This window comes from Trichoderma harzianum, assembly GCF_003025095.1.
Source record: "Trichoderma harzianum CBS 226.95 unplaced genomic scaffold M431scaffold_4, whole genome shotgun sequence".
Taxonomy (NCBI): Eukaryota; Fungi; Ascomycota; class Sordariomycetes; order Hypocreales; family Hypocreaceae; genus Trichoderma; species Trichoderma harzianum.
In genome coordinates this window covers 1,700,146-1,725,091 of record NW_020209252.1, presented here as the reverse complement: position 1 = coordinate 1,725,091, position 24,946 = coordinate 1,700,146, and the positions used below count along the sequence as shown (strand labels likewise).

Sequence of the window (24,946 nt, the reverse complement as noted above, 5' to 3'; positions counted from 1 at the left end):
GTTTCTTCATAAACTCACGTCTCTCGACCTGGGATCATCCCGCGTGGTCTGGTTCCTGCAGAACCACGGCTACTATCATCTTGGGTGTTTTTATCTGTTGTCTCCAGGATAGATTTGTTCACGGCATACAAGGGGAGCCTGTGATTTTTTTGGATAACGAATATATTTGAAAAAAGAAAGGTGGTTGGATGAATAAACTAAACTAACTAGATCAATTGTTTATTTTCAATAATACAAAAAAAACCTTGTTCATTTATTTTCATCAGAGGAAATGGACGTCCTTCTAAGATGACCCTCCCGTCCTGTAGTCAGTCATTTGTTAAGAACGAATGCCGCCCCTTTCGAATCTTTTTACAGCTCGAGATTGATCCAATCGCATGGTTTTCAGCTTCAATTCCGAATCCCTGACCATCTATCTGTAATCTTATTCCTACAGACATTTAAGTCCTAAAGACTTAGGTAGTAACTAGTTACAATTGATCTTTCGCACACACGCAAGTACAAACGTTGTACTGTACAAGTACCCCCCACTGTACCTTTTACAAAAGAAGTCCTTCTTTTTTATCTGCATTAGGAAGCAGCCTTGCACCCTATTGGTCGAAAAGCCCAAAGCAGCGAGACAAGACTGCCCACTGGTTTTTTAAACCCGGGGAGAAAACGTGAGCATAGGTAAGGTGGTATTTCTTACCAAGTAAAGTTAAGGAAGAGCTTAAAAAAAGAAACAAGTCCGTTTTCTCTGATAGGTAACTGACCTACCGACATTGAAAATAGATTGCATACCCATTATAGTATTCAGGTAAATAGAGAGAAACCAGACGAGAAACGGTGACAAAGACGCAGAATAGAGACTTTGTGAGTTGTCTTAGTATAGGAGGTATTCAAGTTGATCTTACACATTCACAACAATCATGGAAAAAGACTTTGAATTAGGTATTTGATAAGATTCAACGGTCTAGTGTACTGATCTAACACTTTTGCTTGTCTTGTCTTTGTATTACTCTTCCGTGTGCAACAAAAAAGCTCTTCCTTCTTTTCCTCCGCCTCTCTCACATTCTATGAGGAGGATCCACCACTCTATGTAAAAAGATTTCTAGCTGCTGGTAAACAAGCAGGCGTTCTTCGCAACCAAACACCAAAAATAAATAAAAACAATAAGAAATCATGATCTTGAACATGAATTAAAAAAGCCGAAACAAAAGATGAACATAAAACAGCCCCTTTGGTATCGAGCAAAACGTAACAATACGAGTGGACCAAAAAGAACTCAATTCACTGTTGGAGCCTCCTCCCCGGTTCCAGTAAACGCCATATTCATAAACAAAAACAGTAAAAACAATCCAAAGTTCCGAGATTAAGATGGCAAGCAGGTGCGAATTAAATAGGGATAAGATGATAAAGCAGTGTGTGCGCAAAAACCTGCAAGGAGGAAGAGTCGCGAGTCTAGCGCAATGGGGGGAGAGAAAACTGCTGAAAATGCTCAAATGGGCTGTACATGTCGTGTATGCGTATCAGGAGGTGTGTGTGTTCTAGTGTATAAGCATTGGTGTAATGCATTTCTCAAAGCAAGATGCAAAAGCTTAGATTTGCATCGCCTCGTCATCGACCGCCATCTGGTCGACATCGTCGGCATACGCCAACTGAGACCAAACGCGCCAGTGAAGGATGCCAAGGTGTGCCAGTCTGGTAGCAATGTCGTCAAGGCTGGCCTCGTCGTAGGGCTCCCGTGAAAGGCCATCGGATTCGCGATCCGCTGAGCCGGGGCGGCGGCTCGGGACACGGACGCCAGTTGCCATGGAGAACAGGGCAACTCCAGAGAGCCCCTTGAATTCGCGCACGCGGTGGCCAAGATCAGCCATCAGGCGGCCGAGGAAGTTCTCTTCGACGTCTCGGTAGAAGCAAGCGTCGACATCGCCAAGGGCGGCAGACAATCTAGCCTCCAGCTCTGGCAAGGCGGTGGCTGGCAGGTTGACAAATCGGAAGATTTGCAACGCCATTGATGGAGCCATCATCTGCCATCGTGCAGAGGGCTGGCTTGCAGGTGGCGATGTCTGCAGCAGTGCGACCAGGGTATGAAACAGCTCACGGGCCTTGGTCTGGGAGTCCTGTCGGGGGGCGACATAGGAGGGAACGACGAATGAGGATCGAGGAGATGAAGAAGCAGATCCAGCTGCGCTGTGGACGACGCTTGATGGCCGAGAAATAGATGGTGGTGTGTTGAAGTCAAATCGATCCATGATGTCCTCGACGTGGGAAGACGCTTCGGATGAGGGAGCCGAGGGGGTAGATCGGCGGCTCATCTTCTCAAAGTCCTCATAGACACGCATGCACACCTCCAGGTTGATGGCATCCAGAACGTCGGCCCTTAGCTTCATCAGCCGCTCCTCGTCAAAGAGGAATGTGTTGGGGAGGCGTTCGTCCCAAGCCGAGGGGAGCATGAGCCTTGAAAGGGCCTCGAAGAAGACACCCATATCGCCAAATGACTGTGTAGGATGAGATCGGCTGTCGGTGTAGGCCTGCTCGGCCTCCTTATACCACTGCCTTGACATGCTGATGTCTGTCTTGCCAGATTCCATCCTCTTGACGAAGAACTTTTGCTCGAAATGAGTGGTATCCTCGATCAGGACGGGTCGCAGGCAGCGAATCTGATGGTTTGCCACGTCCAGCTTCATGGCCTCGAGAACGCTGAGCAGGCTGCGCATGCCAGTAACCAGCTCGTCGAGGTCCATGTTTCGGTTTCCACTGCTCAGCTGGTTGTACATGGTGTCAACCCACTCATCACGCATGGGCGCGCAGTGCGATTTCAGCACACGTGAGAGCCACAGGGCAAGCTTCTCCAGATCGGCAACGCCCTTGTGGAACTGCTGCATGAGGAGCTCGACGTTGAGGCCTTCATCCAGGAATTGGCGGTCTCGCTGGGGAACCAGCGTCTGGATGATGTCCTTGACGGCCTTCAGCAGGATGGGCAAAGTCCACTCGTCGGTCTCGCCATGCTTGTAAATGAATGTAGGCCTGTCGATGATAAACTCTGACAGCTCCTGCTTCAGCGTCTTCCAGAACTGATTTGCCTTGTCCTGCTTTCTGCGACCCTTTTCACCATCCAGATTGGGGCGGAAGTGAAGCTCTGGGTCGAAGTTGATGTCGTGGCGAAGCTTGGGGTTGTGAATGATCTTGGAAACGTCTAGCTCGCTCAGCGTAGCCCTTGTGACGGGAGGTTCCAGAGGTAGCGTGTGCAATGAAGATGGAAGGCTAGGCTCTGGGCTGGAGGCGGCTGAAGCGCCCACAGAGATGGCAGAGTCTGACGAGGGATTGCGGGTTAGGGGTGCAGACTCAGGGGCCTGACACTGTCGAGGCGAGACCTGTGATGATTGTGCAATCTCCTGTGCCGTCTCCTCCTGGCTCACTGGAGCGACTTCGGACTCCTTTATAGGCTCTGCGTCGTTCTTGGGTGGGCAGGGGGCCGAGGTTGACAACTGCCTTCGGGATCGCTCTATCGATCCTCCTGTCTCCTGCTCCGGTACCATCTTTGCGGTTGTTGAAATGTGACGGCTTCGAAATCGAGAGTTCTATAGTTCTATGCGAAGTGTTGTAGTTCCGGTAGCTGCTAGTATCAGCGTGGTGTGAATGAAGCCGCTTCTAGTTTGGTAAAGGCGAGAAGAGCTTGTTCTAGTGAGTGTATGACCTCGACTGTAAAGAGCTGATGGTTAGCATTTATCTTGTACCAGGTCTTACGCCAAGCCTCTCATGAAAAGCGTAACCGATTCAAAGAAAAGAGGCAGTTATCAGCAGATCCAATCGACCACTCAAGGTTACCACGCCTTGGCTCTTTGAGTGTCCAGCAAGCCCACAAAGAAAGGACGTCTCTTTCAGGGGCGGGGCGCCGTCCAAGTGCCGGAGATGGTACAGTCGAGAGCTGAATGCCGATTGGGCTGGAGGTTGGCTTTGTTGAACGTGTGTATACGTACTTTGTTGAGTGTATAAAGCAAGGTAAGGTAGATATGATATGCGGTTGAGGATAGGTCCGGTTCTCGGTATTGTTCCTTTTGTCCCCTTGATTTCTAAATTGATCCGCCAGATGTAAGGCTGAAAGAAACCCAGTCCAATTCAAAACGAATTCGCTGTTAGGCAATTCTCGCTAACAAGACAAAGCCGGGTTCGAAGAAAGGAGCCTTGGTGAAAGGTGAAAGTCAAGCACAAGCACAAGGATACGCCAAGTGAAGGTGGTGTATATGCAGCAAGCAGTAAAGAGAGGTGGTTGAGAGACGAGGAGACCGAGAGACGAGAGATGGATGTGAGATGAAAAGAAGAGAAGAAGAAGAGACGGGGGGGAGGGTAGAAGAAGAGAAGGAAAAAAGAAGGAAGAGGAAAAGTATGGAGGACAATTAGTCAAGTCTTGTACTTGTAGGAGGCGTCTTGCAGCAGGACTAATCTAGTTGCTAGCAAAAAGAAAAAGGAGCGGAAAGACGGGACCCTGGGAAACGGAGATGGCACGAGGATGGCAGGGACATATATCCAGGATCCGGAGGTACCTTTACTCGTCAGGTATGGGGGAGAGCCTAGGAGGTAGAGGCATGGCAACAAGGCATGGCCGGTACCTGAACCGGTACCTGTACTCGGGCCTAACGACACAAGTACATGTACGAGGTCACCCAGCACTGGCGCATGCAGGCCCAAGAGACCTCCTGAAGGGCTAGCGCTTTAGTGGCCTCGCGGAGGGAGGACTGCAATCTTAGGTGTGCCTGAAGTACCGCATACCTGGCGGTGGGCGCCCAAGAGTTGGCGTGGCAGCGTGGCAATGCGGGCTTGAGGCCGGGGAGAGCGAGGTAGCGGGTACCTGGGCTGGCACCTTTTCTGACGGTGCAAATGCGGCAGCAGCCAGGGCGCTACCGGTAGGGGCCATGATCCAGCGCACAGCGAGGACGGTACTCCGTGCATATGGGCGCATGTACCGGTACACGCCTCTCCGGTGCAGCGCCGAGGGAGGGATGGAGGGAGCAGCTACTGCGACACTCGAAGTTATTTGATGTCTGGTTCCATTACTGTACATCCATTTGAAATTGAATTTGCATTTGATGCAGAGTATTACGAGTACTATACTCGGACGGGCACCTGCTCGTACAGCGTGAGTGGCGCTACGAGTGCGGAATACTTGCCCGGCAGCAGTAATATTACCTCCATGGATGGTACCACTAACCAACCTTCCTTGAAGGTAGCCAAGTACATGGGCTTTGTTGGCCACTTGTATGTACGGAGTAGGTACTTCCTTACACTATCACGCGGCAAGGCAACAAAAGAAACATCCATCAAGCCATAAAAAAAGAAAAAAGAAAAAAAAAAAAAGTTCAAAAGAAAGGTGTGTGGGTACGGCATCACACGGCGCTCGACTGGCAAAAAGCCCAGGCAAAAGCCGCTGAAGGCGCTATCGGCGCTGACGCATGGCCTCAACTCAACTTCAATGGGAACAACAACCACAACGCTGGGGCTCCCGGAGGGGGCGACATACTCGCTGGTTCACCTCAAGCCACCTGCACAGGGGGGGGGCAGCTTAGCAACAGGTCACGGTACTTGCAGGCACATGTACGAGTACCTGAACATCCCGGCCACGCTGGGCTGGTTGAGGGTGAGGGTGAGGGTGAGGCGTGGGGGAAGACGGAGACCCTTTTGGGACACCACACTGTGCGTCCTGGGCGGCTGCTGGCATGCTCACGCTCACCCTTCCAATTGTGTGTGCTGAGAGGTGTGGACGTGTGGACAGTGCTGGGACTCGTACAGAGCGAAGAGCGTCCAGTCTGATGTGGGTACACCGTAAGTTGCTCTCCGTAGCGACCAGCCCTTGCATGGTCACTATGCAAGCCCGAGGCCAAACGCCGCGCCTCAAAACACAAAGGGCGGGATTCGGACCATGACTAAGGGGAGATGGAAGGCCTCTGGAAGGGAGGCAGACGGCCAATCAGCCAAACCGCAAAACGCCAAAGGGCGAAAGATGCCAAAGGCAGCCCGAGCATCAGGCGTGAAACGGCCGAGGTGCCATTGCCATTGCCATTCCCCGTCCAGCCCAGTCCAGTGTCCAGTCCAGCAGCCGGCCTGTGCAGCATAGTCGTATGTTTTATTTCATCACCGTCGTATTGTTATGCCCGACTAGTCGTCTCGTCTTGCCACGTCTGTCGTCTGGCTCGATGCCCTGCAGCGGCTAGGCATGAGATATCGCAATCGAATCGAATGGCGTGCAAGAGGGGGTCTGCCGCTTGGTGCAGGTGGTTTCTTATTAATCACCGTCGACTTTTTTCGGCGCTGGTGGCGGACAGTCTTCGTATTGGTCATTCCAGTTGCACCGCGGCCTTATCCCCAACCAAGGGCCCAATGTTTGTCAGTCTGCAAACTTCAGAAGCCAGCCAGTGCAAAAAGCCCAGCCTTTGCACTTTGCATTGCTGCCGCTAGATGCCCGTCTGCACTAGCAGTACCTCAGCGGCGCAACATGACAGCCTGTCACGCAGCCAAGTGCCACATCGCAGCGCCACTAGGACAATGGAATCGGAAAACTTTTTCATCTGCTTTTCTTTGTCCTGCCCAATTAAGCGTTTCCTCGGCCTTCCAATCGCACGGCCGTGTTGCCGGTATATCTCCGTTTCATTTGCCATTCCACCGGCTCCGACCAAAGAGCGAGCCGGGGCCGCATCCAAGGTACTCCAGCCCAGACAGACGATGAACAATTGAGAGCGCCTTTTGCCACCAGCTGACATGCTGGTTATACCGTACCTGTACAAGCACCCAAACGTTGCCTTAGCGCAGCTGGCCACTGGGAAAAGAAACGAGAGACGGCAAACGACCCAAGCTAACAGGGTAACCCCTTGTAGTGTGGGATGACACTCGATAAGATACCAGTAGCGGGTGAGGTTAATGCTACTCCATACTCCGTACACCTTCTATAATTATTCATGGGGCCACGTAGTTGTCCTGGATCTTGGGGTATCCAAGTCAACGAATTGTCGCATTCCCCTGTTTGTCGACCCTTTGATTGGCAATAGGAGTGCTGGAAAGGAATTGAAAGAAAAAGGGATTGGCTATCCAGCGTGCCGTGCCCCAGATTCAAATGCACGGTGATAGTATTGGTAGATCAATATTTCAAGAACGGACCTGTGATGATAGCAGTGGCGATAGCAGCAGGCATTGTAGAAACATAGCGGTAGTAGCAACTGCGAGAAGCACAAGGAAGACAAGTCATGTGGTGGTTCCTCCGCATCTCCTTCTGATCCTTGAACAGCTCAATTGCTGGGGTGTTGATAGCCACTTTCACAAAGAATGAACGGAACAAGAAGCAGTGAGCAAGAGTCGAATTGAGCTGGCTGCATATTGCTCATTTACCAAAGGCAAGGCATGGAACGGGGTCCAACACGGATGTGCTCTCCGTACTCCGTACTCGGAACGCCATTCCGTAGCCTGCTATTCGCTCCGTTTGTTCGCTTGGAGAAAAGGCGGCACTTGGGCAACAATACAGCACCCACGGCTATTTGCTCTGCTTGCCTAGACGAGACATGCTCCAGGGGTCGCCGCCAATTGGATGGCGCCCCTGGGGTTGGAGAGAGACCCCTGCTCATTGACGCCGCACCAGACAGCTGGGTACCGGTACTCAGTCACCCCCAACCCCAGAGGTACAAAGAGCGACCAGCGCTAGGAGCAAAGAGCACAGAGAGGGAAAAAACGGAGAGCAGTTTCGAACGGTTGAGAGGCCAGAGTCATTTCGTCCGGTTAGGCATGGTGGCATCGAATGTCGTTCTCAAGGCTGGCCAGGGCCGAGCGGATTATTCCGTGATCCATGCTTTTGCGGACCGCTGCCTGCCAAAGTCGAAGAAGAGTTAGGCACAATACAGCACAAAACAAAGAAAGTCCAAAATAGCAGGCTCGTAAAAGAGAAAAAAAGAAAGGAAATACTGTAATATTACGACTGCCTGGTAGTTGGTGGGAGGTCGTCGGGGCCGCATGCGGTGTTGGGTTAGTTCGCGGCTTGCGAAGAGCGACGGAGGTCACAAAAGGGGTGGGCGTGGCCAAAATGGAAAAAGAAACGAGGTGAGAAGTCGGTCGCTGGCTCTCACCTCCGCCTGGCCTCCGTCCCACCAGCTCCTAATGCAGTCCGTATGCGCTACTGCGCGCAAGTGACGGTGGAATATGACAGGTGGTTTGGCTTGGATGCGCTGTGCTGTGCTGGTCCATCTCCATCCCTTTGTTGAGCGATAATCCTCGCTGCCCCAGTCCAGCACTGTGTAATGGAAGCAATCTGGATTGCTGCATCAGGTCCAGAGGTGAGGTAGCACTGCTAGCCGTAGCGCTCATGGTGTACTTCGTACTAGCCCAACTGAGCCGCCTACCCTGATACTCTCAATCTGCTAGTACCGCCTAGTCTAGTGTGCACGCAGCGCCATGGGAGGGAATTCCATGTTCCGTCCCTTGGCCTTCATTTAGCACGGGCCGCAGACTCGCGCACAGTCTAAAACGGAAGTCCCTAGAAACCCCCACTGGGATGGCGTAGTCTCGTCTCGAAATCCCCCGAATCCAGGCACGAGATTCATCACTCGCTAGGGGCGATGGTTAATGTTCGAGTGGATGGATCCCTTGATCTTTTTTTCCCAAGACCCCGGATATGGTACATGGGCCAAGTACCTCCACAAGGCAAGCCTGCCCAACCAACCCGCCAAAAAGGGCCCGACTTCACTTTCCCGTCCAGTCTCTCTCTGGCTCTCTTGCTCTTTGGTAAATGCATCTTCTTGCACTGTCTTGTTGCGCTATCACACGCGAGAGCGAATTTCTTCATTCGCCGCCGGGCTAGAGTCAGCTCATTTCGCCGGCAACGGCCACGCGTGCAATTGCATTGCAACGAGGCGCAACTCTTCCTCTGACTCCTCCAGCTCCGTGCCCCTCTATCTCGGGCCTCACCGATGCAAGTTACAGACTCGTACTGCTACCGCGCCTTTCCCGCCGCTTCTACGGAGTTCTCGTACCGCTGCCAGCAAAAGTACACCGACCGCCAGCGAGGCGTGAAACGCACCAGCAATGCGCTTACAATAGTCAAGCCATCGTCTCTTGCCTCGCCCATCGCTCTCGTTTTCCCTCGACACCATCTCGACATCCCTCTTATGCAGACCCGCCTCTTGACTGCTGCCCTTCCCCGCCCCTCTGCTGACTTTTGGCTTACCGACCCCTCCAAAGGGAAAACAACGCACGAACGCACACGGCAACCAAGATGACAACAAGGTGTTCGAAACACAAAGCAAGCTCCCTCGCCGTACAGTAGACTCGCCAGATCCGAGTGGATAGCATGACTTCATCGAACAGCCACGGAGTGCCGAGATTGGTCTTCGTACTAGTACTAGTACTACCGAGCGGACCGCACCACCTGGAGAGGTAGAGCTACCTGGCGCCTTACTCAGGTCCCAGACATCTCTGCTGCGCCCTAGTTGACTCACTCACGCCTCGGCAGCCAGAAAACATGCGCTGTTGCTACAGTCCGTTCCGCCTTGCTTATTCGTATCTGGGCTTGTACTGTATCGTGGCCATGGATCTGACCCCAATGTTTCTCATGCTCCCTTGGCCGTCCGTCATCGTGCATGCGGCTCGACGAGACATATCCTTGCGGCTGTCGCCCTGAAGAGGGATTATGCAGTGAGTGCTGCAGCCGCCGCTACCGACTGCTACAGACAAACCGAGGTCTGCCACCCCACATGCGCTCGAACGAACCAAGTAGACGCTGCTAAGGCAGACGTGCACCAGGAGAAGCGCAGCTGGGCGCTGGTGCAGATGGACAAACAGGCGACATCCACTTGGGGGTCACGGGGGCATTGTCAGACTGCCACGGCTAGGACGAGACGGAGCCAGTTGGGCTATTCTTGACCCCATCCAAGCACATATTCATGTCTGGTCGTCGCTGCAGCACTCGTGGCCGCTAGGCAGCATGAGCTGCAAATGAGCTGCTCAACTGCTCTTGGGGGATGCGCACCTTGTCCGCCCTCTCCACCCATTCAATGCACCACGCGCCGTGCAACACCAGGCCTTGCCGGCTAGTGATAGCGCCTAAGCCATCGTTGCTTTTTTTTTCTCTACCCGTCAATCTCAGGCTTGCGTTGTGCGCCCAGCAGCAGAACCCGTAGATGCGCCACACCCAAAAGAGCTCTCCCTGGGGGTCCCGTGATGGCCAGGCGCAATAGCACTGGACAGCCTAGGATAACGCATGCGGACGCTTCTAAGGTCACTCATCTGACAGGCTCGAGTCTGGATAAGGTGACTCCAACCAGATGACGACAGCTCCCGCAAACCAAATCTCATTTGATGTTTCCAACGCCCCACCCGAAGCACATTTTCAGTTACAGGCCCGAATCTTAGTAGCAAATCGTTCGTTCCCTCACCTTGGCCCGTATAAGTGTAATTCTGCCGTCGGCCGCAAGTTTGTACCAATGAGCGCCGGTGGCCCGTCAACCCGCCTGTGTGCTCTGTGTAACAACCACAGGTCGATGGCGAGCCGAAGCCGTCTTCAGCAACCGCTATGGAGTCGGCATCGGGAAGATGTTGTAGCCACCGAGCCAATTATTCGTTGGCAGTTGCTGCATTGCGCCCAAAAGGGCAATGCTGTCGCCGTATTTAGCTTCTGCAACGTCGGTTTCTGTTTGTTGCTCGGACGGGGTGAGCCTGTGCTACACGCTGTGCTACACGCTGTGTCACCGCACTTGTCTCAAGTTCAGCCTTTCTGTAGGAGTTTGCAGCCGTGCCCTGCTATTGGCCAATAACTTTCCAAGTTGTGTCTCGTTCTCCTTGCCCTCATCTGCCATGTGGGAAAGGTTACAAAGTTTCATCAATAATAAAGATCATTGCCGTCTCTCTGTATTTCTACAGAGTGACTGGCCAACACCCTCAGCGACTCCAGCTCAGGTGTCACAGCGAGAGGCAGAGATGGAAGGCCTATCTACTCATCTGCCCCTTCTAGTATCTGTTATCCATTTTTGCTGTCTTTCTTCAGCATTTGATATGATTACCAAGATAAGTATCTTCTATAATCATAGAATTGGATCACCCGAAAGTGTTCCCATTGCCCGGCCTCTTTGCTGCACCGGCTCAGGGTCACAGCATCGTGAATTCGCGGTGCTGTCTGACGGCGAACGACTTCCAATTCGGGAGATTAGTTGGTAATTATACTTTAACGCCACTGTCCTACAAATTTCTGCTGGATACCGCGATTTCCCACAGTATCTGTACCTCGACGTCGATTCTCAAACACCTTTCCAAGCCAATTTACCGAACATGCAGAGCGGAAGCCGTGGCTGCAGCTTTCCGAAGCTTCCAGGGCCAGACGGGCACCCACTGCTATGATATCGGGTTGCATATTTTGCGCCCCTTGAGTCGTGAGTATGGAACGCGACCATGACTCGGCGCTCCTCAAGCCGCAATTATGAACAACAACGGCATGGCTGAAAAAAAAAATTATCAGTGGCGCCATGGTTTTTTCACTCCTTTCTGGAACTTTTCCATGTGGGAGTGGATCTGCGAGCCGCTTTTCGCTCCCATCTTTCTTTCTCCCGCCGTATATACGGTGTACACGGCCAATCAGTCGGCATCAAAGGAAGCTGAAAAGACCACTTCGCTGATTGATAAAAGGGCCCTAGCTCGGTACGAGACACGGCAAAATCGCCGTCGACGCCATCTACCTAGCCGAGAAGTAGTATTCGAGATGGAGGAAGTGTTGTTAGCCCATCCATTGATATGAAAGACATCCCTTGAGCCCCGAAAGGGCTAGGGCAAAGGAGTGAGTTGGTATGGTATGCCGATCATCATGGCATGATCAGACTATCATAATTAATGTTCAGGCCACGGAAATACTGAACCCGTTATATGCGGGAGTGCCTGAACTGGCCATCTGAGCCAACACTTTAACCATACATCGGGTGTTGGAGATGAAGATCATTCCTCTCCCATCGCTGGCGGGCAAGGGTCCTATTGAATCCACTTATTTGGACGGGATACTGTACGTGAGTTGAAAAGCAGTTGGCAGGGTGAATAAGGCGGTTTAGAAACCTGTCCGCCAGCTACGAGTACAGGTACGAAGCATAGCTGCGGCTACGAGTAAAGGCTGAGGCATGGGGGATATCACATCCTTGCCCTAGATCAATGATGTCGGGAGACCGGTACGAAACACGCCGTACTGTCCTACCGTCAGCACTGAACAGCGATACTTGTACAAGTAGGCAATGACATGCATGCAGATTCCTGGATAGTTTCTTGGCTATCCACTTTCGTCAGTTCCACTTCTCCTGTTCTCCCTCTCTTCCATCTCTTGAGTTGTAGATTGCCTTTTTGCCAGGAGGAAGCTTCACGCAAGTAGAGGTACTAGACAATGCTGCCCCGTTTCGAGACGACAAGTACAAATACACGCTCCTGCTGGTCAGACCCTCAGGCCGTTTCACGAAGAACACCGGAGAGCCGCGTTTCCTTTTTTCTGGTTTCGGGGGACGGGGGCTTGGTGTGGCCTTGCCGATCCCGCTAGTACAAGTATGATACGGCTGATGCCTCAGCACCAGGGCAAACCAAACGCCATAACGATTTCCACCCACCCAAGAAGAGATCAAATTGTGTGTATGGGAGAGTGTGTGTGTGAACGAGTCAACCGTTTTACTAACTGGCGCCAATTGAGAGAGCATTGAAAGTCTGCCATGGGAAAAAGGCTGGCACGGTGTGTCTGTTTAGGCCATGGAAAGCAAAGACCAGGATTGGGTTCCACCGCTCTCAGGCTCAGCGGCGCGCTCAACGCATTTCCGCTATGTAAGTTAGAAATGACCGTCCAGTTGGGAACACTTCGCTTCTGCATGCCCGAGGACACCGACGCTGGTGGAGTCCGCCTGCAAAAAGGAGCATACGAGTAGGTGCTGTGCTGTGCTGTGCTGTACAGTAAGGAGAGGGACAAGAGAGAGGCTGGGAGGATGAAGACTCGTGAGATCTTGATCGCCACGCGTTCTCCAGCTCCGGACTTCGAGTATACCTCGCTGCATATCGCCAAACTGCGGCTGGCCCTTTCGAGGTTTTGGTTAGCTCACTGGCACCTTCAGGCGGAAAGTTGTTTCGTCCCAGGGGATACTTTGGGGATTTGGGGTTCAAACGAGCTTCCTTTTCTGCTCAAGGCAGCCCTTCGATTGAGCTTTGTTAGCAGCGATACCCTGGCACCGCGGTCATGCACTTAGTCAGATTGGCAACATCGAGGATCTCGGAGATGACCTTCTGGAATGCTTCGAAATAAAATAACCCGGCTAACATAGTCATGCCACTGACGTCAAGGGTCCCAAGGGTAGGGGGGGGGGGGGGGGGGGGAGACGCGGTATATGTCGGTGAGCGAGGTACAGAGACTAAACACTTTAGATGATACAGGGTCTGCGAGATTGAGCTTTTTGGAGCTATTCATGCTGCACTGCACGCTTTGGTGGTGCTACTGCTGTTAGTGGTAAGGCAGAGTAGTAGCGCCGAATAACTTTATACGGCTGGGGATGCTACGCTGCGTTTTGGGAATTGGGGCCATGTGATTGGGGATGCTGGGGGTTGGTGGTTTGTTGTTCGTCAAGAGCGGTAAGAGAGGTTGTTGAGATTGGGAGCCGTGCGTGCGCTCTTGGTGATAGCCTGATGCAAGAAATGAGCCTGATGCTGAGGTGGTCAAATGTGTGAGGCCGTGCGGATTGATTTTGCCCTAGCGTCTTTATTCCCAATTGCAAGCCGTGGGAGTGCGTAAGCCTTGCTTGCATGTGAAAAGGCAAAAAAATTATGAGGAAGAGGCAAAATCATCGTGAGCCTCGTATCTAAGCTGACTGATGCTATTCTGGTCGCCAAGAGCGGGCGCCCAATGAAAGGTTGCTACGAAGGTTATACAAATAGTCCAATAGTCTGTGATTGACTTTTTCATTTTTGTCGCTTTTCGCCAAGAAAGTCAGCGAGGCTGGCAGGGCTGTAGGCATAAAAGCCAAAAGGAAGCTATCCCCAAACGCCAATCTAGAACAAGGCAGAAATGGATATGGAGTGTAGGTAACGCTTATGGAATGAAAGTAGCTACATGTATCCAGCACCTCAGTCTAGCTGTCCAATTGACCACAGTAATTATGGTTTAGGTGAGATGTAGAGGAAGCTCCAGTCATATATCTGGCGTTTTAAGTATCTACCATGTGACCATCTTCTTCTAATATCTAATCCAGTATTGCTAAAAATCTAGACATCTAAGAGATTTTGAGAAGTATAACTTTATATTGCGGCTCTATATACTCCGTAATGCCCGCACAACTGACGATATGTGATGCTAGATGCTAGAGAGTTAACTTGGGCTCCTGGGCAATCACATCTTGATCCCAGCTCCTTCAGTCGTATAAACAGGCGATAGTAGAATGGTTCGGTCTCAGTCGTTCTACTATTACCCTTTGCCTGGTTGAATCGAGAGAATATCTGCCTTAGGTTGTAAATTGAGTCTAAGAATACAGTAGAGATATGCTCCCAGAACCATGTCGACCAACCCCGTCACCTAAGACAACCAGGCAGTTTGTGCCAAGTCTGAAAACTGCTGTCTCCTCGGAGCATCTCTCGCGGAATTCGAACCGACTCTGATGATCCTGCTTCTCTAAATTCTGGAATTGCAAGAAGTGATATAGCGAGTATCCGCGCTGTTGATACTTCAGCAACACTATTCCGCTTCATCTCTGCGCTCAACTCATAGGAAAGTCCCAGATACTGAGGCGTGGAGTGCTGTTGGAAACATCCGCTGTGCAGCTTTCAATTGGACAGCGGCTCTGTAGTAGTAAATATTTGAAGTATTATATATTTGGGTAAAGATATCTCTATCTCTCTGGCGATTCGTTGGAGCGCTTCTCCGTAGACACATTCTCCAACACCGGTTCGTATGCTTTCCCGCTCCGAGGCTAGTTGACTCCATAGACAAATCTCGTGCTCATAACAAATGCGCAATCGCCTTTCAAGCTAATAGCCAAGCGGAATGTCAGAAGCCGCTGGTGTATCACCGTTCGAGCCTTCCTTGGCTTTCGTCCGTGGGTCATCGTACAACTTATCCATCATTAATTCTTTCGTCCCTTTTGAGGTGGCGCCATCGCATGTCTATCGAGTAATGTTGGGATGAAATATTCCCTGGACAGGCTTCATCCATTCGCTTAAACTCCCAGGGTCGAGCTGTCTAAAATGCATGTTTCCAAATGACGATTCGGGTTTCCATTTTTCTTTTCCTCTTGTAATGCGTAGAGCGGATTAGCTGAGCAGCATGGACACCTAGTCTCTCTTATTAGCATCATAGGTAGATAATTGAGGAGCTTGAGAGGTGTACGCACAGCCATGATAACACAGCAGATACTTATATACGGACTTAGTCGCTCCCCTATCCTTGCACACTTCCAGAAGATACCCATGACACTATATCTATATGTTAGCATTCGTCGTATAACGATTCGTGCGATTAATATGGCATTGCGCCGTACCCGTTCTTGTTCCGGTCCATGATGCCGGGCGTAAAGTGGTGGACATAGGTGCTCGTGCAGATTAAGAGCAGGATGACGAGCAGCAGGGACTTGAAGTTGAAAAGCGCAGACTGAATAGCACAATGTCAGCAGTCTAATCTCGGTTTATGAATCTTCACAATTCATCAATCATAGGGGATCTTACCATTTTGGCGACCTAGAATTAATGCTGCTCAAACAAGAACAAGTAAATGCATGTCCACAAGCTGTCCAGATGCCCGGCGCGGTCTCGTCATCCTTGGAGCTTGGAAGGGGCCAGATGTGGATAGGAGGAAAGATTTACCGATCCGATTGCACACGCGGGCCCCACATCAGCTGCAATGACATGCATGTCCCCACCAACCAGAAGTTGCGATTTCGACGCAGCTTGCGAGACGGTTGTTGCAGTTTAAGCCGCCTCGACTTTTTTTGATTCATCCATATCACGAGATTTTGATTGACAACTTCTACACCCGCGATCCTTTACGAGCCTATTCCTACACAATTTCTTAGAAGAAAGCAGGTTGAAGACCAGCGGGCAATCAGTTCAAGATGGAGCCTCGTGCGCGTGCCGGCAAGAATGTCGGCAAAATGAACTTTTCCCATGCCGAATGTATGCAATCCATTCATCCATCCAAGCCAAGACGAGAAAGAGAAGAGAAGCGTAATTACAGGGGAAGTTACAAGTTTCTAATCCGATTTACGCTCTGCAGTGGCCCAGCTCCTCTATGCTCACGGCGATATCAAAAATCCCATGCCCGAAACGGTTCGCGTTCTCGACGAGATTCTCACCGACTTCATGCAGTCCATCGCCTTTGAAGCGAACCGCGCAGCCAACTACTCGGGTCGACAAAAGATCAAGTACGAGGACTTTGAGTTTGCGTTTCGGAAGAACCCCTCGTTTCTAGGAAAAGTCCAAGAGGTGTTTGAGAAGCAAAAAGAGATTAAGAAGGCCAGAGAGATTTTGAGGGATGGAGAGGATGAGATTATGAAAGATGCGGCTGAGGAAGAGAAGAGAAAAGAGAAGGCGACGACGACGAAGACGAATAAGGTCGAGGAGGAATTGGGCGAAGCCGACGACGATGCTGAGGCAGAGGCTGATGCTCTAGGGAAGAGGAGGTAATGATGATGGCATTGACAGGATGCAATGTTTCTTTTTTTTTTCTTGGTTTCACAAAGCATTACTTTGGAGTTTGGGAAAGCATGGGCTGGTCGTTCGGAGGATTTTGGCAAGACTACGCCAAGTATATTTCTCCTTGTTTTCTAGACACAGGTCTCATCTACATACAACTAGATGCGGTAATCAGAAGCATCCATTTCACGATCCTTCAGCAAAACCCTTCGTTCTATTGGTAGCCGCTTGTTCTGTAGTTTCAGCTACGGCTGAACAGCCTGGTCTACCCCGTGTCCCTCGCATATGATATATCATGCCACTACTGCTGATAGTCCTGTGCGGGGTCGGCTCCGGAAGCCTAGAAATCTTCGAGTTTTGGATAATCTCGTTTTACGCTATCAAAATACAGCTATCCTCGACCCCATATTGACCAGGACACAGCGAAGGGGGAAAAAGCGGGGGATCCATTTCAGCGCCTTTGGGAATAGAGCGGAGAACGATCAGCGACCGATATCCGCTCGATGCCACCACACCATGCTGCCGGCCCGGCCGTAGATAGCGATATCGGGTCATCGTGTTTGGCCGGCTCCTTTGGTCAGCCTATCTTGCTATTCGAAACTTACATGCTAGTTCGTGCAAAATCCAGCGCCGATTCCGTCAGCCGTTGCCGCAGACAAAAGAGGCGCCCGCCCAGGCCGCTCAGCAACCGCTTCGGCCATGGGGCGAGTTCGCGGGGGCGATTTAGTTCGCAAAGGCGGCTAAGAGAGGTGACGAGGATATCAGATCCACCCCCAGAGGCCAATAGGGTGCCATGGGAGAGGTCGCCAAGCAAGCGTAGGAGCAGTCTCTGCGCTGCTGATGGTGTTGAGGAGAAGACGGTCACCAGGCGGATTTTTTTCTAAGCTAGAGCAGCAGAGAATGAACCATTTTGTAATAGCACATCATTGCTTCCTGAGTCAACCAGAGCTTTGAAATCCTCGGCTTGGTTGGTGTTGTGTTGTTTGTACCTGGTTGACACTATCAGCTTCGTTAATCCTAATGCAACTACGTCCTCTTGTGTCTTCAAAGTGATCCGAGAGGGCGATCATGGAGGTCAGCCGAAGGCCTGGATCTCCGCCCGTCGCGGCAGAGATTGAGCTGCACCTCACGGTGGACAAAAATCATGCGGACGAGGCAGATGTTTCTCAAGTTGCGCCGCAAAACACCCTTGCTCCAAGCGAATATCAGACGAAGTCGAAGCCATCTTTGTTCTCTGACGACTTCCGTCGTCTATCAATAAGCCCAGCTCCGAGTGGACGACTATCACCCGTTCCTAATGGACCGTATAATCCAACAGGACTCTTTCCATCTCCCCCCGAAGCGTCGTCGTCCGTGCTAAAACAGTTCTGGATAAGGAACAAACCTTCCATACTGGTAGCTGTCTCCCAGTTATTCGGGGCTTTGATGAATCTCAGCGCTCGACTGCTGGAGTTGGATGGCGATGGGATCCATCCGGTACAAGTCCTCCTCCTTCGACAAGGACTCACGGTCGTCTGTTGCTTCGCTTATATGTGGTGGAAGAGTGTTCCCGATTTTCCTTTTGGCAAAAAAGAAATTAGAGGGCTCTTGCTGCTTCGCGGCTTTTCGGGATTCTTTGGCATTTACGGCATGTGGTACTCCATGATGTATCTGCCACTTGCTGATGCCACCGTCATTACCTTTCTTGCCCCTGGAATTGCTGGCCTGTTATGTTACTTTGCTCTACACGAACCTTTCACGAGACCGGAGCAAATTGCCACGGCCGTCGCCCTTTTGGGAGTGGTTCTTATTGCGCGGCCGGTTTCTCTGTTCACAGCTCTCTCTCCATCCGACGATCAGGTGGTAGACTCTCCTGAGCAAGTGGATGGAGCCTTTCCTAGCCTCGAACATGAAGCAACAGCCGAGGAACGACTGGTGGCCGTTGGCGTTGCGCTTCTAGGCGTATTGGGAGCTGCCGGTGCATTTACATGCATTCGTACCATTGGAAAACGTGCCCATCCCCTGATTTCGGTCAACGCCTTTGGCATGGCATGTACCATAATCTGCGTCCTAGCACTGACTCTGGCACCAAAGTTCGATATCAGCCAGCCTCACTTGAGGTGGATCACGCCAAAATCATGGAAAGGATGGTTTCTGCTTCTATGGATAGCAGTGCCTGGCTTCATAATGCAGTATCTTCTGACTGCGGGACTGGCAGCCGATACGTCCAACAGAGCAAACGCCATGATTTACACGCATATGTTGTTTGCAGTCAGTTTTGACCGATGGATATTCGGCCACAGCATGAGCATGATAAGCTTCGCCGGTTGTGCACTCATCTTGGGTAGTGCCATCACTGTCGTTTTCACGAAGAACCCGCCAGTTCGGACGACCAACGATATCGAGAGACAGGGCAATATAGAAGGAGAAGCGGAAGGCTCTCCAATGCTCATCGATACAGGAGGAAATGCTGAAGGAATAAATCTGAGGAGAGTTTGATCTGCATACTTCTTGTAGAGTTTATGATTTTGATGGTTTAACGAACAGGATGGATTACATGCATTCTTGGTAGACATAAATTAATGCAGTTAATAGCAATTAATAAAGTTTACATTCTTTTGGTCAATCACCTACCTATTACAGCGCTATTGCTAAGTGCATACTATTCCCTGACCTTTTGCGATAGCTACGTCCACTTGCACGTATTCCTGCTGCCACCCCAGTGGTGATATGGTGATATTTGAGATGGCCAACTAAAAGAAGTAGACAATATTCCAAACTAGAAAGGTGAAAACCCATAACAAAACATAAATCGTGGATAACAACTGGAAAATAACTATTCAAGCTCACGGCTTTAGGGTAGGCGAGCTGCGGTTGCTGGATCTGAGCAACTCGGATCACGTGCCGAGAAGCTGAGCTAAGAGTCGCGACGCCGCGCTTGGTAACTCGATAGCTGCAGGGTTGCGATCCAATCGCAAAAATTCAAGATCATCGACTCTGGCCTCTGGCAATTCCGCTTGTTTCCCGGATATGCTATAAAATCACAACCCCAACCATATTTCGTTCTAGGTCTAGGGTCGAACTTTTCTTTTCCACCTCTCTCTTTCTTACCATTGACGTCGAAAACCGGAACGCATAGCCAAGATGGTTCAGATCAGCGAGGTCAAGGGCAACAAACGCGATAACCGCACCGCAGCCCATACGCACATCAAAGGCTTGGGTCTGAAGTCGGATGGGTATGCGGACACACAAGCTGCTGGCTTTGTCGGCCAGGTTCCCGCACGAGAGGTAAGCGGTCTCTACACCTGGCATTCTTTTCTTTTACTGCAGCCTGCTGACGATTTTTTTCTACTTCGCCAATCCAGTCATGTGGCGTCGTTGTCGATCTGATTCGAGCTCACAGGATGGCCGGTCGAGGTGTTCTGCTAGCTGGTGGCCCAGGAACCGGAAAGACAGCTCTGGCGCTTGCGATTAGCCAGGAATTGGGTACTAAGATTCCCTTCTGCCCGATCGTTGGCAGCGAGATCTACTCGTCCGAAGTCAAGAAGACCGAAGTCTTGATGGAGAACTTCCGAAGAGCGATTGGCCTCAAGGTCCGGGAAACGAAGGAGGTATACGAGGGCGAGGTTACCGAACTTACACCAGAAGAGGCGGAGAACCCATTGGGCGGCTACGGAAAGACTATCAGCACTCTGCTGATTGGATTGAAGAGTGCCAAGGGCCAGAAGAAGCTTCGACTCGACCCTAGCATTTACGAGGCCATTCAGAAGGAGAGAGTCACTGTTGGCGACGTCATCTACATCGAGGCGAACACTGGAGCTTGCAAGAGAGTGGGACGATCCGATGCGTATGCCACCGAGTTCGATCTCGAAGCCGAAGAATACGTGCCTATCCCCAAGGGCGAGGTGCACAAGAAGAAGGAAATCGTGCAGGACGTCACATTGCATGATCTTGATGTTGCAAACGCTAGACCTCAGGGCGGCCAAGACATCATGAGCATGATGGGCCAGCTGATGAAGCCCAAGATGACAGAGATCACCGACAAACTACGTGCCGAGATCAACAAGGTTGTCGGAAAGTACATTGACCAAGGCGTAGCCGAATTAGTCCCTGGCGTCCTGTTCATCGACGAGGTAAATATCTTCCCCATATCCTTATGCTGGGGAAGAGAGAGAGAAGGAGCGGAAATCTACTGGTATCAGACGCTAACGCTGGATTACAATAGGCTCACATGCTTGACGTGGAGTGCTTCACCTATTTAAACCGAGCATTGGAATCACACCTCGCTCCCATTGTGGTTTTGGCATCCAACCGTGGAATGTCCACAATAAGAGGTACCGACGACGTTGTCGCGGCCCATGGCATTCCTCCCGACTTCCTAGCCCGAATGCTCATCATCCCCACCTCCCCATACTCGGCAGACGAGATCAAGAAGATCGTCAAGCTCAGAGCCACGACAGAGGGTGTGTCTATTACGGACGCTGCCATTGACAAAATTTCCGAGCACGGTGTCCGCGTCAGCTTAAGATACTGCCTACAACTGCTGACACCCTCAAGGTGAGTCCCATGGTCGTGAATGAATAGGTCCCTCACATGAGACACAGAGAGCTGACGTGTGATGCCAACAGCATTCTTGCCAAGGCGAATGGCCGTACTCAGATTGACGTCCAGGATGTGTCCGAGTGCGAAGATCTTTTCCTCGACGCCCGCCGTAGCGCCTCGCTTCTTGCTAGCGAAGCGGGACGGGGCTATCTGTAACCTTGATTTTGAGAAGCTGTAGACGAAGCAGGGCTAGATCGGGTGAAGGGGGGAGGATCTCATTGTGAAAGATGACGCTGGGCGGTGTGCCGATAGCGCCACTGGTTTATAGGTCACGACGGATTCAACAGAAATCCTTAGACACTCGTGTGTTTCTTTTTTCTTTTTTTGGTTTGGCTGTTTTCCGCGCGATGTACGGAGTATGAGTACGGGGGCTAGACAGCCCTGGCAAACTATTGGGCTTGGACGAAAGTTTCTGAAATGGCGGGCAAGCCGTGTTTCTTAGGTGGCCAATGTAACAAGATTGTCCTGCATATTTCTACAACAGTGTCGGCCTCCCTTACGCCGCACGCCCAACTCCCCGAGACATCGTGGGCCTTTAGGGAGAGAAGAGGCCAGACCGAGCCAGTGTGGAGAAGAACGTTGAAGACCGAGAGCCATGATTCGCGCTCCACCCCTTCCTCTTTGTTTCGCTGCGTTGTCTAGAAGCATGGGCGTGAAGATATGGCAACGTTACGGAGTAGTATTGACGCTATAGGACGCCTCGTGGCCGAAGATGGATGGCGATATGCGTGCGGATTCGCACTAGAACGGGGAAGAGAGGCGGCGGAGTCGGACGCAACGCTGAAGAAGGTCCATCATCACGTGTAGTAGAAACTTTTGCCTTGGCTCTTGTCTTGAATGGTCGTCTTTGTCTCACAAGGTAGCATTCCAGAGGGCAGATGGCGCGCATTCCAAAGACGGCATTGTCCGTCTTTGGACGAGGGTTCGGAAGGGGGGGAGGGGTGGTAAGAAAAAGCCCCGGAGGAAGAGAGACGAACCTGAACTCGGCCTGGGCGCAACTATGGAGTCAGTGTCTTTGAGAAGCGAATCAGAAGGCCATTGTGAAGAGGAAGAATGTTTTGGGGCCGAGAGACCAGAGAAGGAAGAAGAGACGAAGAGCCACAGTAACGATCTCACGAAACAAAGGTTCAGCTGCCTAGCCGGGGCTTTTTGTCGCGACCACCCGTGTGCGGACGTGCGCGCATCTTGCTGAGAGCAGCGATCGAGCAGAGAGAGGCACATGCTTCTGCGTCTTTTACTTTCCTCTTCCCCCCCCTTTTTCGACGTCGTTGCTTGTCGGCTGGTCGGGATTCTGCGACTGAGTGACGGAGGTGGATGGGAAAACGGAGGAATCAACAAACCGCAAGACCTCGAGGACCATATACGGGCCACGAAGCTTTTATTTTACGCAGTCCTTGCATCCAGACTTCATTTTATCAATCTCTGTATCCTTATTTAGTGCCATCGTCAATCTCGATCAACGGCTCAAACATCTCCCTTGCCCCCGTCTTCTCTCGACCCTCCGGACACGCTGCTCCTCGTGTTGTCCTCGACATAGGCGGAGCCGTCAAGTGGCCTTACGGCCTTCTCTGATCAAGACATTTACTGAGACATGTAGGGGTGTCCTCGACCACTCATCATAGAGTATCCAGTGGCGGCTGTCGACGGGAAAGAGCAGCGCTATTGTGAATGGCATCCTCCGACATTCACAAACCCCCGGGCCCATTAATCTTTTCCACCTTCTCTCACAGCCCTCTTGTTTCCCCTATCAATTTCCGAAGCCCCAGAAAATTTGATAAGCCATCTTGTCACTATTTCAATACTACCTTCAACTTGAGGCTTCGTTTGCCGTTTTACTGCAATTTGTTTGAGCTTCCCTAGGGTCTCTGCATGCTCCCTTGTTCCTCCATTGTTGCTCGGAAACAATAGACTCAAGTCGTTTACACATAGCTCGGGAGCCTTTTCGACTCGTCTTGGAATATCCCATACATAATATCTTCCATCACATCTTTACTATAATACGCCTCATGTTCTGTCTTCGACACGCCGGCGACGTTTAGACATGGCTGCGTTCCATGATCGCAACTATCTTGACGAGATGGCCAAAAACAACAGACCCCAACCAGTGTTTGAGGGCTCACAGAATTCTTCAAACCCTACAGGACGACATTTACGTGCTGCTCCAGTCCGACCTCCCTGGGAACACAGAGCTCAGCCTGATCCATCCTCATTCCACTATCATGGCCATCCTAACGAAAGAGATCACACCAGTAGATCTCGGGAAGAGATTAGAGATCGGCAGGCCTCTACACTCCCTCCACAGTGTACGGATATAGCTTCGTCTCGTTATCCCCAAGAATCTGAATACGCAGCCGAGTGGAAACGGGTTGAAACGCCGCTGGCCTCGCCTTTCCAGAACGGAAGCCATCTTGATGATAGAGCCTACAGGGGAGTACCCCCTGCATTTTCGAGGAATTCGCAATGCTCTCCAACCTTTGCAGGGCGGCGTATGGATACGGTCACGGCACAGCCTCATAAGAGTGCAGATTTGATGTGGAGGGGAAGCTCTGACGAGATGGCTAGAGACTCGCACAACTCTTCAAGCCCTACTGGACTGCATAGGGATATGTGTCAAACTCGATCTCGCATGAATGATTTTGATGACATTACCCGGAGAAGCAGCTCCGACGCAGTGACCAGAGGCTTGCAGAATTGTTCAAGCCCTGTCAGCCGGAGACTAACTATATCTCATGGCACATTCAGCACGAACCACGAAGATCGGAAGTTCAGCATCTCATCCTCACTGCAAACTGACGGTAGCGAAGACTTTGATTGCAAATGTCCCAAGGAGCCACCTAGGCCCCGAAATAGTAAGTTGAGATCTGTCTATTTGATTCATTGTTGTGGCAACAATACCTAGGAGTATGAGCCTACCATCTTCAGCGGACTATCGCTGCACAGATGTTGCCGAGGATCATTGCTGACTGAGATCTCCCAACCATAGGTTTTATGTTGTATAGGCAGTATCACCAAAGCGCAGTGGCGAAGGACAATAAGGGTTCATCCAATCCTGAGATATCCAAAATCATCGGAACCATGTGGAAACGCTTAGGAGAAGAGGAGCGTAGAGCCTGGACGGAACTGGCGGACGAGGAGAAAAAAATGCATGGACTCAAATATCCAGGCTATCGATATAAGCCAAATCGCAGACCAAAGTCTCAGGGAAAGCAAAGCTATCGGTGTTCCAAGTGTGGTGGTCGGCAGAACAAGACGACACGATCTGCAGAGTCACCAGGATCACCACGGTCTCCAGAGTCCGTAGGCTCTTCACAGTCTTCGCCGTCCTCCAAAACACCGAAGGCACCACGGGGGCCTCGAGGCCCGCAGGGGTATCAGGGGCCACGAACACCGCGAACCCCAAGAACATTACCGACTCCAATCACACCTTTCGCAGCCTCGGCTGAAAACTCTTTCGCAACTCCTCTGTCATTGGCAGGCCATAGGAATTCAGAGTCACATTCTTGGCCGCCTCCCAATGCACCAAACACTTTCCCTCGTCGCCAGAGTGGCATTACGCCCTCTCTTCAGAGAATAATCGAACAAAGAGAACCTCGAAGTCCCAGAGACTACGGCTCAGCATCGCCGGACAGGAGACGACGCCGAACAAACGACGCCGGAGACTACTGTGCAATCGGCCCCGATTTTGATAATGGAAGACGCCCAGAACTGGCATTCCATGAGAGATTGG

The 24,946-nt window shown here is 51.3% G+C and overlaps 11 protein-coding genes across 11 annotated transcripts; 7 read left to right on the top strand and 4 right to left on the bottom strand.

Moving 5' to 3' along the window:
* Positions 1-1,577: 1,577 nt before the first annotated feature.
* M431DRAFT_3916 (hypothetical protein) lies at positions 1,578-3,521 on the bottom strand (the record flags this gene model as incomplete). Its single annotated transcript, XM_024914800.1, has 1 exon — positions 1,578-3,521. One exon carries the CDS (start codon positions 3,519-3,521, stop codon positions 1,578-1,580), a length of 1,944 nt encoding a protein of 647 aa, XP_024776482.1.
* Positions 3,522-5,640: 2,119 nt separating this feature from the next.
* Positions 5,641-6,664, top strand: M431DRAFT_386754 (hypothetical protein). Its single transcript, XM_024914757.1, has one exon. The coding sequence runs from the start codon at positions 5,914-5,916 to the stop codon at positions 6,433-6,435; it is 522 nt and encodes a 173-aa protein (XP_024776481.1). The 5' UTR covers positions 5,641-5,913; the 3' UTR covers positions 6,436-6,664.
* M431DRAFT_493278 (hypothetical protein) lies at positions 6,432-6,737 on the bottom strand (the record flags this gene model as incomplete). Its single annotated transcript, XM_024917095.1, has 1 exon — positions 6,432-6,737. The coding sequence occupies one exon, from the start codon at positions 6,735-6,737 to the stop codon at positions 6,432-6,434; it is 306 nt and encodes a 101-aa protein (XP_024776480.1).
* Positions 6,738-7,116: 379 nt separating this feature from the next.
* M431DRAFT_386758 (hypothetical protein) lies at positions 7,117-7,936 on the top strand. Its single transcript, XM_024914758.1, has one exon. The coding sequence runs from the start codon at positions 7,372-7,374 to the stop codon at positions 7,852-7,854; it is 483 nt and encodes a 160-aa protein (XP_024776479.1). The 5' UTR covers positions 7,117-7,371; the 3' UTR covers positions 7,855-7,936.
* Positions 7,937-10,460: 2,524 nt separating this feature from the next.
* M431DRAFT_550959 (hypothetical protein) lies at positions 10,461-11,476 on the top strand. Its single transcript, XM_024921327.1, has one exon. The coding sequence runs from the start codon at positions 10,609-10,611 to the stop codon at positions 11,167-11,169; it is 561 nt and encodes a 186-aa protein (XP_024776477.1). The 5' UTR covers positions 10,461-10,608; the 3' UTR covers positions 11,170-11,476.
* Positions 11,177-11,476, bottom strand: M431DRAFT_493276 (hypothetical protein; the record flags this gene model as incomplete). Its single annotated transcript, XM_024917094.1, has 1 exon — positions 11,177-11,476. The coding sequence occupies one exon, from the start codon at positions 11,474-11,476 to the stop codon at positions 11,177-11,179; it is 300 nt and encodes a 99-aa protein (XP_024776478.1).
* A 3,586-nt stretch (positions 11,477-15,062) lies between these two features.
* Positions 15,063-15,759, bottom strand: M431DRAFT_386678 (hypothetical protein). The gene is made up of 4 exons (XM_024914756.1): positions 15,673-15,759; positions 15,489-15,598; positions 15,338-15,423; positions 15,063-15,282 (listed from the first exon to the last, which is right to left on the bottom strand). Exons 1-4 carry the CDS (start codon positions 15,673-15,675, stop codon positions 15,191-15,193), a joined length of 291 nt encoding a protein of 96 aa, XP_024776476.1. The 5' UTR covers positions 15,676-15,759; the 3' UTR covers positions 15,063-15,190.
* Positions 15,760-15,909: 150 nt separating this feature from the next.
* Positions 15,910-16,899, top strand: M431DRAFT_506548 (hypothetical protein). The gene is made up of 2 exons (XM_024918820.1): positions 15,910-16,119; positions 16,220-16,899. Exons 1-2 carry the CDS (start codon positions 16,059-16,061, stop codon positions 16,627-16,629), a joined length of 471 nt encoding a protein of 156 aa, XP_024776475.1. The 5' UTR covers positions 15,910-16,058; the 3' UTR covers positions 16,630-16,899.
* Positions 16,900-17,706: 807 nt separating this feature from the next.
* M431DRAFT_480439 (hypothetical protein) lies at positions 17,707-19,116 on the top strand (the record flags this gene model as incomplete). The annotated part of the gene is made up of 1 exon (XM_024915868.1): positions 17,707-19,116. The coding sequence occupies one exon, from the start codon at positions 17,707-17,709 to the stop codon at positions 19,114-19,116; it is 1,410 nt and encodes a 469-aa protein (XP_024776474.1).
* Positions 19,117-19,761: 645 nt separating this feature from the next.
* M431DRAFT_480438 (hypothetical protein) lies at positions 19,762-21,375 on the top strand (the record flags this gene model as incomplete). Its single annotated transcript, XM_024915867.1, has 4 exons — positions 19,762-19,905; positions 19,983-20,750; positions 20,843-21,174; positions 21,246-21,375. The coding sequence occupies 4 exons, from the start codon at positions 19,762-19,764 to the stop codon at positions 21,373-21,375; spliced, it is 1,374 nt and encodes a 457-aa protein (XP_024776473.1).
* Positions 21,376-24,192: 2,817 nt separating this feature from the next.
* On the top strand, positions 24,193-24,414 carry M431DRAFT_66312 (hypothetical protein; the record flags this gene model as incomplete). The annotated part of the gene is made up of 1 exon (XM_024921704.1): positions 24,193-24,414. A coding segment is annotated over one exon (222 nt), but the record flags the coding sequence as incomplete, so codon positions are not given.
* Between the last annotated feature and the right edge of the window lie 532 nt (positions 24,415-24,946).